Source organism: Anopheles funestus, chromosome 2RL (assembly GCF_943734845.2).
Source record: "Anopheles funestus chromosome 2RL, idAnoFuneDA-416_04, whole genome shotgun sequence".
Lineage (NCBI taxonomy): Eukaryota > Metazoa > Arthropoda > Insecta > Diptera > Culicidae > Anopheles > Anopheles funestus.
In genome coordinates, this window is record NC_064598.1 from 97,879,577 (window position 1) to 97,893,765 (window position 14,189).

Genomic DNA, 14,189 nt, shown 5'->3' on the forward strand with positions numbered 1-14,189 from the left:
CACTGCCTTCAGCTATTAACTTCCTCTCGTACGTGTTGTTTTGAATGGGTGTAATTGCTCTCAAAATTAGTAGCTCCTATTAACTAATTAAGCTTTTACTTAATATATGGCAGCGGTTGTGTGTTCATTTTTTATTAAATAAAAGAGGGACTTAATCAAAGGAATTGTTAAAAGCAAAACTTTCTCATCTCATCTAAAAACTAGTAACCCGAAAATGATCCTCAGTTGAGGTCAAAAACCACAAAATACGTTTAACCATGCCTGACGAAAGAGTGTTAATTAGAATCTAAACTTTGTGCTTTAGAGTGAATTTGACCCTTTATGCTACAGTTGGTCGTTAAAATAAAATATTTTTGTGCTCGAGAAGAGCTTCATGAGGTATCTTTTTTCGCTTTGCATAAAATTCCTTTCATTCTACACGGTGCATTACCTTATTTGGAACATTTCTCACAGGGAAAAAGTATTTAATAAAATGCATTCTCTGCACCTTCATATTCCGGGAAAATGGGAACCTTTCAATGCAGTGCTAATCAAATGCATGCTTGTTCAGCTATTTTTCAATGCACAAATCTTTAATAAAACTTCTTTTTTTTTTTTGCTTTAAAAATATAAACCACTGTTCCAGGCAGAATTTAAATTTTAGGTACAAAGGTGCAATCTTTCTCTACGCTTAGGCGCTTTTATCAAATTCTACCGTCAACCGTTGACCTTTATTCTCAGGTGAACGTGACTCCAGCAGATGATCTTTCTCACGTCCTTCACTAAATATGGGACAGATATTCCCCCCCCCCCCCCCTCCTGGACACACACACATACATTTTGCTACCCCTTCAGGGGTGGCGTGGAAACTATGCAATCTGGCACAAACTAGGTTTATTCTCCCGTGGTTCGTTTTCGCCCGCTTCTTCTTTAGAGGGAAAAAAATGTCTAAAAAGGTCGTGTTCGGATTTTGTCCTTTTCCGCCTTTTTCCCCATTCTGCCGTGAAGGATGGAAATTGAGATCATTAAAAATTGAAATATTCTACAAGTCTTTTCGGGCTGGAAACACGATTCCCGTACGGGGAGTGTGTTCCCGTTCACGTGAACGTTCCAGAGCAAGAATTCGTTCTCGCGTGTTCATATCACCCCCCCCCCCCCCCCCCCCCATTTCGCTCACCTCTTTTTGTCATCTCTAAATCATGAGACAACGGTTCCCGACTAGCGAGATAAAGAAAGAAAAAATTCTATATGTTTTCTCCTATTAAATTTTGGCTCCAATTGGACAAGACCCCATTGACGAAGCTCACCCGAAAAAGATAAAACACATGGTTCCATTTTTCCGAAAATGGATGTTGGTCCACCGGTTTCTATGGCAAGATTAAACCTTTTTATGGCTTTGCTACCTTTGAAAGTAGTTTTAGCACAAAACCCTCTACGCCAACTCTATTGCGTACTTTTAAAGCCTATCTCACGTAACATCGAATGCCATTCTAGGCCAACAGATGGTTCCGGCGAGTTTAGCAAATAATCTTCCCGTCGACACTGTGTCTTGAAAAAATCAACAACAACAAAAAAAACACTCAAAACTGCGTCGCACAGCACTTTCGCAATAATCCTGTAAGCAGATTGTCAAATTTGCAATTTCAGCAAGTGCCACCGACGGGGGCTTTTGTTAGCCTTTTTTTCGGACTTTTAAGGACAATATGTTTTGGTAAAGGTAAGTGGGATGCGTACCTGCGTGCAGTAAAAAGCAACGATTGAAAGACGTGAGAAAATGGATCATCCGTGTATTGCGTGAAAGGAGCCCTTTTGGATGGTTTCCGTCAAATGTACCTTTCAACCTAAACGCACACTTGCCGGTTACATTTTAAGATGTGACAGGCATTACCACACGTCTGGCAGGGGATTTAGAACAAGCTGTTTGTTTGGCTATTTTGTGAAAGAAAATACCAACAATAATAGTCTTGTCGACAATATCGTTTTACGAGATTTCAACACAATATCACTTCTCGTTTCATTAGCTCACTCATTTCATTGGGTATAAAATATACTAAATTAAATTTTGCCTTTATGGGTCACGGGGCTTGAGCTTTACAGTCCAAAAATAAACTAATGCGAAGAATTATGGCTTTGTAGTTTCCCACACCAACATCCAATGCCGCAACATCAACCGAATGAAGCCTTCATATTTAGCTCGCCAGTACCGACCCGGGTATTGATTGTGTGTGCTTACAAAAATAGATTATTGGCTTTTCCTTCGCTTTTCCATTTGCTACCCAGTTAATTTGATGTCAATTTTAAAACGGATGAAAATTGCGTGTTTATTTTTTTTCCTTCACTTTTCCCTATTCAAACGATGAAAGCTTGTCCTAGTTTATGGTAGCCACTCGACCGGTGGTCGGGTTACACAAAAAGGCTATGAATTTTTCAGAAGCGTAATTTTGCAAAACCTAACGGACAACGGTAGCCGTCCAAACCTTCCCACCAGCTACAATTATGGTGAGAGCAAACCCCCGAAATGGTTATTAGCAGTGCTGATCTTTCGGAGCTGAAAAGCTGAACGGAATTTCACTCAAACCGACAATTTGACAGGCCTTTCATCTTTTTGCCAAGCCGGAAAAATCATCCACCGGCTAATTACAAATCCACCGGACCTAAATCAAGTTTTGCTGGCCGTACGAATTGGGCCATACCAAAGCGACTATCGCCGGACCGGGGTTCAATGATTGCGGCACACAAACATAAAAGAAAGTCCCGGGAATGAACCCAATGAAAACCCCGGGAAAATAGGTCAGTGGAAGCGAGGGAAAGTGCACGAAGTGGAGGTGGGGATAAGGGGTGAGTGACGTTTTGCAACAAAAAAAAGGCTACAAGGTTATCATCACGGTTAATCCCTTCGCCGACACACAGACCGTCATTATTAGCATGATTTTTGGCCTCGGTTCCTTGCCGTGGGTTGCATGAGAAAAGGATGGCGAAGCGTGGAACGCTGATGTGTTCAAAAATTAAATTAATCTAAAACCGTACCCGAGACTGGAAATGCAATTCCAGATAGAAACGTTGTGAAAAGTGTTCGACACCGTCTCGCACTCTTCCTGCAAATGGTTTAGCCGACTGGAAAACTTGCGTGACATTCCTTGTGGTTGCTGTTAAAGTTTTCCTTTTAAAGCAAGCCAGAAAGTGGGCGATAGAATCGACCAAGGTTTTGTGAGTTTGCTCAATAAGCTGCGGTACCAAATCCGACAACCAGACAGTGCTAAATCGGGATTTCATATCACTAATACCCGCAAGATTTTCGTAAATAAGACTAAGCTTCGGGTTTTTGTATGGCAGAAATTATGCTGAAGCTGTTGCCCTGGTACAATTTTGCGATTAGGAACAAAAGTAGTACACGTGGAAAATTTACCTCAACTCTGATTCTTCATCAAAAAAAGATTATTAAATTAAAACCTGAAGTTAACCTGAGTTCAAATCGCTACAGTATCGTGTCTTCACATAAGCAGTTTTATTTACCATAAATTTAATTCATTTCATAAGTAGAATTAGCGTGTAGTATTATAACTATTCAAACCTAAATCGAGCAAATCCTAGACAAGCGACTACAGGAACTAAAATCGCACTCTCTCCATAAACGCTTCCACCATGATGACATAATGTTTGGCATGTTTTCTTTACGGAAACACAGTTTCCAACAAAAAACAAAAGTTTAAAAACTGCGTAATTCTTGACAAAAAGTTGACTCATTGTGCGGTAAACCGACAACGGTTCACATCCACAGGCAGTACACGCACATGCTTCAGTTTGATTACTGTTCAGCATCCTGTTCATCACCAACCACCCATAACCTCAAAGCACTCAACACTCGCTAAAACCTTCCCACACTTTCCACACCGCTTTCCACACCGTAAAGCAAACCAAAAAAAAACAACACGCCAACCCACATCCCTCGCCTCGACAATCTGGTTTCAAAGCATGTGAAGTGCGTTTTGATTCAATTTTGGCTTGAATTTAAATTAGAGTAAAACCAATACTGCCACAAGGATGGCGCACACACCACACAGTGGAGACAAAAATGTCAAGTGATGTGTTGGGAGCAAGAATATCGGGACGGTAACCTAACGCAAGAAAAAACCTCAGAAATCTCTGCCCGTTGAAAAATAACGCTTTGTCACGTTGATTTTGCTCTTAAGAGGGCTTGTATCTTTGTATCTTTCTAGCAGAGGATTTTTTTCCTTGCTGTTGTCATATTGCTGCCCTTCTTCCTTCAGTTCACTTGAAAATCCTTCGGGGATTCCGTAAATAGGAAAAAGATGTTAGTCAAACGTACGTTCAAGTGCGTCACGCAGTGTCATGCTTAGAGTTTGGAGGATACATTAGGGGGAAAAAGGAAGAAAAAACCTCTGGAAAACCATCATCTTAAATGGGTAAGTGAACGCATACACACTCCCTGGCGTAGCCGTGGAAAGCCCGTTGAAAACGACACGGAAATGATACATAATTTTTGTTCCAAAAAAAGTAAGTAACGTCCGCACGTAAAACAAACACGAACGAAGAATGGCTGTGAAAGGAATGGTACGAAAAGCATATGAACCAACACGCGCACGCATTCGCCGACTGCTTTGAAGAATCGGATTTCACCCTCCGATGAAGCAGACGACCGAGAGATATCCTTGCCAGATCACTGATTTGACATTTTCTTCTTTAAAAAAAGAAGTACGAAAGAATGTCTCCTACTCCTCAAAAGCGAGGGAAATCCGGAAAAAAACGAGCAATGAGGTCATGACACGTCCTGTCCCTATCGGCGACAACCGAACAGTCTGATTGACGGGGAAACTGCGAAGGAAACGAGCGTGCAGGTACATCAGAGTCTGATGAGGTAATCGAAAAAATGTTGCCGAAAAATTTTCCTTCTTCTGCGGGTTGTGTGCGGTGCGTTTTTCGTACGGAACAATCATGACAAAATGCGGGCTTTACGTCCGTTGACGTGAGTGGATTTTTGTTCCATCCCCCAACCTCCGTAAGCGGTGGAGATGTGTAAGATGCTGCCCTGGGTATCTTATAGGCAGTCATTTTTGTGTTCCATCATGACACGTACTCATGGTCACGTTTCTGTTTCGTGGGTCCGACCAGCCCGATGGAAGGGGGGGGGGTGATATTTCGACAAAGAGAAAAATCATCGCGGTAATCATGACTACACGCTGGGTAATTGAAATTTTGCCGTTTCCATGTTGTATTGCGAGGACAATAACAAAAAACAATCCTGCTAGGATACTTCGAAAATGTTTCGGATTTTGGCAATCGAAGGATAATAGTGATGAATCATGATGTATCCTTTTGTAATTGGCGTTGACATAGATCGATTGATAGGTTCCAGCTATCTAGCCTTCTTTATCTATAATCATTTAATGCTATTAGGTTTCAATTTGCGCTTTTTTTTTTGGACAGATGTTTGTGTTATCTGAACATAGCTTAACAGTGATTATAAATTAGATTAGAATAATTAAATTATTTTCGACAAACCAATACAACCAAAGTACACCTTAAATAAATCATCTTTTTATTATTGCGGATTGGTTAGTTTCATTGAAACAATAGTAAAAAAAGTGAATTCTTATGACGATTTGAAAAATATTCAATTCAACATAAAAAAGTTGTGAAAGTTGTATTACTTTAAGGATAAATAAACTTCAATATTAACATTGCACAATATCGGTATTTCGTCCTTCAGAGACTGATGGAAAAAACCAGTTAGGGAATTCTTGAGTCCTCAAAGAATGGAACGAAGAATCGATTTATTTGCCAAAGTACTTTCACCTTCCAATCTTGCTAACTTCGAAAGCTAAGCAAACAAAAAACCCGGTGACCATCGGGGAAAAGCACTAATCTCTGCTCTTTTCCACTTGTCGTAGTTGAATGCGATGTTTTTTTCTTCTTGTGAACGTTACTGCACGTGAAAAAAGTTTTAAGCTCCACCGGAGTGTTACACCGAAAATCCACGTAAACGTAAAAGTAACTGTCTGTCCAAGTGTGATGCCTTTATTTTTCAACCTTTCCAAGCATGACAGATCTTTCCCGTCTGCCCCGTTACACTAACCGGTGAAATAAATCGACCAGTATGGTGGCCATTTGCTGAGCTTCAGCGACGTCATCGCAAATCTTCACTTACCATGGCACAGTAAAGCTAGAAAGGAGGAATAACAACAGCAAAAAAAAGCATGGTGACCATTATCGGCACATCCACCAAGAATTGGTAATGGCGGAAAGGTCCAGCGACACCATTTTCGCACCAGGTTTGATGCTTTTTTGCTCACCATTTGTACATTCGATCATCCTTGAAGCCAGGCTGGAAGGTTTCGACACGGAGGTCAACACGTTCAACCAGTCAACATCATGAGAGAAATGAGTAATGGATTGGAAATCAACAGTTCTCTCGTGGACGTCCTCGAACCTTTTTGGGATGGCTATTGTGCCCCTTGTGGACAGTTCGTTCTTTGGAGGTCAGCTTGTTCCTGAATCCGTACCAACGAAACCATCGAATACCGTTCCAACACGTCCGTGTACGGGGAGACATTGATCGGATCGACATTCCCGAAAGTGGTTCGCTTGTGTGTGTGAGGTTGTTTTTTTGTGCCGCACCCGGCACTATGTCACAAACATCAAGCGCATTTTGTCCCTCGAGCAGTCACGAGATTTCCAATTCCTTCATCCTTGCAGGCAGCTAGCTAGTAGTAGACGGTGTTCACTTGCCTGCCTGTTCGATTGTTCGCTTTTACTCCGACATTCCGGCGATGGTGAGCAGATCCTCCGGGAAGGTCATCAAGTGTGACAAAAAGGGAACAAGTTATCAAAAGTGGCACAAGGGGGAAAAGCACGGTATAGATAAATTTTTTTTTGTCATACTTTGAGTTCCCTAAACACAATGTACAAAGGATGGAAAACAGCCACACAAAAGCACTAAGCATGGCGTCAAAAATTTCATACCAACGGTGCGAGTATTATAGCCATAAAAAAGGACACCAACGGGCAGGTACGTGGCGTGTTTGCTACCACCTGCCAAAACGGATGCCTTTCCTGGATGGTTGCAGATATTTAAAAAAATCAATCTTTATTGTTCCATGTTGTTTGGTTTTCACAACTCCCTTCTCAACACAGAAAAAAGCGAATCATTCCTCGTCATTGCAGAAACGACAGGTAGTACTCGGAGAATCAACGGATAACATCCGGAATGTACGTCTTTCGCTTCACTTTGGTTCGGATTTTTTTCCTTCATCCCCATTCAGTTGTGATCGTTTGAAACTGGTGCATACAGAAAAAAAGACATTCATTCGCCGGTCGGTGACTATAGGGAGTTCTCGGGCGAACGAATGTCCTCGACAAAATTCCTGCGTTCAATTCGTAGAACATCACTTCCTACTTTTTTTGTTGTGTTCTTTTTTCCCCCAAACTACCGTTTCGTTGTCTCTTGAGTGGCAAATCAATTAACGGGAAAATATCGCTTTCCCCCGGGGGAGCATGATGCTAAGCATCGCTTGTTGTTGTAGTTGGTAGGAACAGGACACTCACCCTTGCTCTGGCCGGATGTTTTGTCCCGCAGCACGTTGATCTGATGGACGCGTCCGAACTCCTCGAACATCTCCTTTAGCTGCTGTTCGTCCATCGACCGTGGCACCTGCCCGACAAACATCTTGATGTAGTCCGGGTCAGGCTGGTCACCTACCACCTCATCCTCCTGGTCCTGGCACGGTGACACCTTGCCGGACCCGTCCAACCCGACAACGACCACCGCCGTGTTGTTGTTTATCACCTTAGGATTGTTGTTGTTCAGCGTATGATTGTTATTGTTGTTGCTGCCGGGGCTGAGGTTCATGCTGGTGACGTTCGCATTGATGCTGCTGGCGGTGTTGGTCATGTTCATGATGGCACTGCAACGAAAGGAATAAAGCGGACGAAAGTCGATAAGTGGTTTAGCACTGGATTATCTGGTGAAGCAAACGATATCAATGTACGGGTAGGTGTATCGATAAGGGGTTTAAAAATTTCATTTACAAAAACAAAACACACATCACCATCGTATAGAGCAGAAAGCCCTTAATAGTTCAATGGATCTAAAAACATACTCGCATGAGATCCTTCCTAAAGTGTTGTAAACGATGCAACGAAGGACATTCTTTTGGGGGGGCAACAAATTCAATCTCAAAATGTCCAGCATTAAATGATTGTTTCCGCTTTTGCACATTTCCTTCACCTTTGCCACATTAAACGACATAAACAGGGGTGAACTCACGATCACGAAGTTCAGGGCAGAATTTCGTTCCGCTTTACCTTCCTTCTGCTTCCTGCTTTTCCCTGTGTTGTGGTTCATCGTTCGGTTATGAAAATCATTTGTCACGATGTGGCAATTTAACGGCAGACTCCCTGGATGATTCTTCACCGTCGCGTACCGGGACGTGCCTCGAATACCGAATGCTTCCTTTCGCCCGGGAAAGGAGTACCGGAGTCCTCCGTATACTGTCAACCCCAACCAAACCGGAGTCACCGAGCAACGCAAATTGGTTGTCGTGGCGAATGAAGCGGCAAAGCAGAAACAAAACCTAATCTCGTCACACCTTATTGATGGAGGATGTTTATGCTTCGGCCACGGGACAGCACGAACAGCTTTTGAGTGACGGGAACTAACGAACAAAGTGACCAAAATAAGAAAGAAAAAACAGAAACACCATCATAATAATGGGACTGTGACGCTGGGAAGGACACCTACGCTGAACAATCCCTTTGGAAGTTTTCTACCGCTGATGGTCATATTTCGGAACGAAATGACAACGTTTTCCTCGCTATGCCACAAAAAATAATCTCGTAAGAAAAGGGAAGAAAAAAAACGCACACACAACCACGACCTCTTAACCCGCGGTTTTGCACACAACCAGTAGAATGTGGGTTTGTTGGTGGTGGATAAAATTTTTATCGTCTAATAAAACGAACAAACGCCAAACACCAACAAAAAATGAAATGGGCAACATAAAACGCATCACTCATTAAGCGTGCTCTCGGCAGGAATGAGTTTCACTTCCCTGCGGATGGGTGGACGGCAACCATCCTTTTCGAATGGTCAAGTGCTCGTCCGCACCGGCACGTACAATATTAAAGATGACCGCAATGTGTTCCGGAGTGGGAATGCTGATTAGCGCGAAAAGATCCACATCATCTTTGTGTGCAAGCTGTGCAATCAAACGGAATCGCATCGTCGGTGCGGGCGCTCTATTATCGTCCTGCAATCGACGGGGAAGTGCCCGGCCTGGCCACGACACGCCGTAAGGAAGGGCAGAAAAAGTTCCACCAAATGGTGGATCGTAAACGAATAAGCCATCTGTTGGTTCGGGTGATAAACAGCCGTGACTACAACGATTTTTGCAACCACCGTACCAGCGTGTGCCATCGTCGTCGTGTCGTTGTCATTTGAAGCGATTCACAAAAAGGGACGTGTTGGGTCAAAAGAATTGAGTGAAGAAGTCAAGCCGGATGTTTGCCGGTTCGGTGATCTGGCGGTGCGCTTTTCCATATTTAGTACGTTGCGCCAATTCTGTTCGTGGTGGAGTGATATAAACGTTCGAGCGTTCGTCGAGAACACGTCCATATTGGATGGACGACACTTTGTTATTATCGATGTTGCAGAGTTCGAAAGTTGTGTTCCCCAAAGGATGCAGTTTTCTTCCACCTCTTCTCGTCACGGTTATCTGTATAGTGATTTTCAGAACACGGGGCTGGAACGTTTCACATCCTGAAAGAGGACGAGCATGAAATATTAGATTCAATTATTTTCGATATTGCATTTGAGTTCGCCGATCCGTGGCGAATTTAATGAACTCACCGTGGTTCGTCCCGCAACAGTACCGTATCGTATCGAGAGTACACACACCGCAGACATGTATGCTGGACAGGTCGAAAGGAGACATAGACATACAGACCACCGCACGGGGAAATATAGATTCACCCTCCTTCATGTGCGTTCTGGGCTTGTGCCCAGATGATGGAAGATGAGTCTCGAGCAACGATGATAAATATGCTCGTCTAGCAAACACATTTTTGTTATACTACCTTCTGGCACTCCAGACCGGTTGGAGGCAGCATTATATGTTGGGTTAGTTTGCAATGAAAAAAAAAACATCCCACTCCTGATCGAGTTGCTTCTATACGGCGGGCCAATAATGGGATGGTTTCGCTCATTTCCTTCACTCATCCGCGAAACTCTGCTCCAATAAGCTTGGAAAGCGTGTCCGGCACGTGCCTTTAGAAAGTTCTCCCAAGGGGAAACAGCCTCTGAAGGTACAATCCAACAGTATATTAGAACGATATTTACGAGCCGCTGATCAATTCACCGAATGGCATCTTTCCTTCGGGATAACAAATGTACGCTCACAGACCAGGTTGACGATTGATAAACGACGAATTCATGCTCGTTTCATCGTCATCCTTTTTGTCGATTGTTTTAGTTTTGCGCCAACTTTCCCGCCGTTCCGTCCTAAAACGTATCGACAACAGCGTAAAGAGTGGATTATAATTTTCCAAATCACTGAATCGGAGCCGATCCTTCCGTTTGCTGACAACGTCGTAAAGAATGGTGCTCGTTTCTTCCTCGATTGATGATGGTCGGTTGTTATCATGCTGGTTGGTAGGAACATAAGAAACCCCTTGTACGCTTTGCAGCACCTTACACGCATCCTCAACCATCAATCACGAGATTTGTTCGAGCGGGCGGGGAGAAACATTGAATGAATGTCCGCTTCCGTGCGTTTCCGTTTTGCCAAATGCCTACCAACGAAGATTCCACCCGATAGAGCAGGTTTTTCCCCGTGAGCAATAGGTGGAAAAGAGGATAAAAATCATGCACCCACGCTGACGGGGGGTTTCTCGATTCCGAGACTAATTGTGCCGGCACAGAAAATTCCACGCGGGAAAAGTCATTTGAATAATTTCGTTCCCTTTTGTTTCCTCCCTTGGTGGCTGGAGAAGGTAAGGAGAAAAAAAACGTCTGATCAAATTAAACACCCAGAATTCAACACAACAAGCCGGTAGCCTTCGAACCTACCGTTGAGAGCGTTGAATAGTGGGGAGCAGAGTTTGCTATAAGAGGTCGAAAATGAGGAGCCAAAACATATTTGACAGAGTCGCTTGTCGGGATATACAAACACACGCACCCACACACATACAAACACAATGCCGCTAAGGACACTTAATTGAATCAAAGGAAATGGAATTAAATTGATGACAGAGGCGTCATTCTCCTTTGCTTGCTACCGAAGCGAAGTGATGATGATGATGCTCAAACAACACCCAAGAAACTTTGCTTTTGGCCAGCGAAGCGTATGCCCGGGTAGTAGCCGAAAAAACGTAATTACGAATAAATTGAGTGATTTAGCAGATGGCGCTATCAGCTATAGCTGATATAATTTCATTACGCGCACTGGTCAATGTTGGGCGCGATTTTTGGATGGTACAATCAATGGTAAACGGCGATGCGAGGAATTTGTGAGGAGAAAAAACGCCTCCACTCCAGGTCTGTACCATCGTGTCTGGGGAATGTAATTCGGAAGCGTTAAATGAGCGTTGTATTTCTCGCAATTTTTGGAAATTTGAAGAATGTTATTACGAAAAGCACTTGAGGATATATGCGGTGTGGTGAATGCAACGTGTTTTGTGAACGTACCAACGTACCAGATGAGATTTGCACGTTAATACAAGAGTTCTATTTCAAAGGATAAAATCGGTTCAATGAGTACTTGTAAAAGCTTTGCAGATGTCCTAGAGGTTTCATATTTTTCAAGTTGAAATCCTCAATTATTTTGCTTTGAATGTCCTGCCTAGTTCATCAATAGTTCTCAAGCAATACCCTACAAACCACACATTAATGTTGTTTCGCGATAAAAAAAGGTTTGGATTCAAACTCTTTGCCAACTCCACATTCAATGTTTACAGCGACAAAACCTTAGAAGTACTTTTGTACACCGTAAAACACTTTCTAAAGAAAGCATAAGAAACCCAGTATGTAAACAGCGCTAATTACCACTTACCGGGAGCGTCAATTAATTACTATTCATGGTAAAGGAAAATTGCTTCACAGCTAATTATAAACTTTCCTGCCGCATATACTCTGCAAACGTCCAATGATATTTCGCGGCAAGACCGCGCTTGGTAAGAAAAAAAGTTGGTAAAGAAGTTGGTTAAGAAGTTGCTTACAAATGCAACATCTGCATACCGTATCTTCAAACCAAACAAAACGGAAAGAGTTAAATCTACCTGACTAGTACCTTGGTGAATATAAACTTAGGAGGAATTGTTTTTTTTAAAGTACGTTTAAATATAAAAACACAAACTGCTGGTTTTTACATGTAAGATCTTATCAGACACTCGAACGAATACAATCCACTTCCAGCTGCATTTTATCCAGCAGTGGTTTTACATTTGTTCCGCACTTCTAAACAGTATCACGTACGGACAATCTAATTACTTTCGCCAAACGATGGTAAGCAGGACATCAAGTCCGAGCCCGCGACCAGGGATAACCGACCGAACCGAACCAAAAATTCCTTCCTATCTGTAGCATTTTCAAGCGGCATTTGAAATTGTGTGATGTGCTGCGTTTTTGTATTGCTGTACATGTGTCTCCGGCTTTCCATCCTTGCTTCGGCGAAAGATAGATAGAAAGGGTGTCGACTTTATCATGCCGTCTACAGAAATTCTCAACGACCATAGCAATTCGTTTGACTTAAGTTTTACACTTCCTTCGGTTTTGGTGCTGGATCTCTGGATGGGGCTTGTGGAGCATAAGCCAGCCTGCCACCTCCTGGTCGCGTTAACGTTATCTGACCCCAAACAGACAACTTTACAAGAGCGAAGGAAGGACGAAACGAGCAAAAAGAAACTAACCATTCCAGACAACAAGCCAGGAGACAGCGACAAAACAGGATAACTGGATAAGAAGTAAGGTCAGACGGTGTGGCCGTGCTTTTACGTTTGCCCTGCTGTACTAACACCAACTTCCATTGGCGGTACGGTTGCCCTGCTGGTGAAACTAATTAATAACATTTTAAAACAAAACTGAGTAAGTCTTTAGACGTTTATCTTGCTTTGAAATGCAACGGTGTGGGAAAGTCGAGTGCGTTGGGGAATGCAACTACGACAAACCCAACGCTTACGTTCGTTCGTGAAGTTTTCTTTTCCGTCAGTTTACTAGTGTTTTTTTGCACAGTGCTGTGTAGAACTGTGAAAGAATCTTTCTTAGGGTTGAAGTGGCTATCTTCTTGTCTTTTGGTAACTTCTAACCTGACTTCTTTTCACCCTGCCTTCTGGCCGTAAGTAGGATTTGTGTGGTTGTGAAATTATGAAAACCAACAGTGTGAATAACAGTCAGATTCACTTCCCTTTCAGCAAACCGTGTGTCCTGTGTGACAGTAGTCTGAGACTTTCCTTACAGTTGGAACTGTGTTCTCTATCTCTCTCTTGCTTTTGCGTGTTGCTTTCCCACGTGATTATCCGTAGGTCCAGGCAAGAGTCAGCGTACAGGTCCAAGGATTAAACCGTAATGCCATTACAAGATCATTCCGGTTTTTCTGCTGGTTTTCTCCACTTGTGCAGTGCACCTGAGCACTTAACGAGTTGGCTTTTCTATGGAATGTATTACGTTTCGTTCTTTGAACCTTTTGGAAGAGTTTTGTGTTCCGTAAATGTGGCATTTTCTTCCCATTGGACAGCCCTTTGACGAAGCAGCATCTAAAACTAAACATCGTTTATAATTTTTTACGCTTAACTTTTTACTTATGGAACGTATACTTACTGCATTAAAACATTCAAACAAACATCAGTAAATCTGTTAGGTGGATTCAACAACACTTGACATGTACTGGCGAAGGGTTTGATCCACCACAAGGCCATAGTACACCAGCGATTTTTTGCCTCTCATAAGGTTAAGCCTTCGATACGAAACCGCGGCATAGAAGAAGAGTCATGTCATCAACCAAAGCATCGAAATGGAGCAAAGAATGTACAGAAAAGGATAGGCGAAAAAACGCTACAAAAAGATGAAATGTGCAGCAGACCGAGCATGTACGACTGTGGTGATAACGCTGGATAGGACAAGGACATTGAGGCTTCAAGCTGCAGGCAATTCGTTCCGTTTTTTGTGTGTGCTTCCGAGCACAAATCGTATGTCTCCCAGA

At 42.8% G+C, this 14,189-nt stretch overlaps 1 protein-coding gene across 9 annotated transcripts in view; it reads right to left on the bottom strand.

Annotated features, from left to right (window-relative positions):
* The window catches only part of LOC125763414 (CUGBP Elav-like family member 2), a 258,303-nt gene that overhangs the window by 115,051 nt on the left and 129,063 nt on the right, over positions 1-14,189 (bottom strand). For all 9 annotated transcript variants that reach the window (XM_049426602.1, XM_049426600.1, XM_049426598.1 and 6 more), the window contains one exon: positions 7,543-7,901. In XM_049426602.1, coding sequence (XP_049282559.1) covers positions 7,543-7,901 — 359 coding nt within the window. The remainder of the gene's footprint in view (positions 1-7,542; positions 7,902-14,189) is intronic.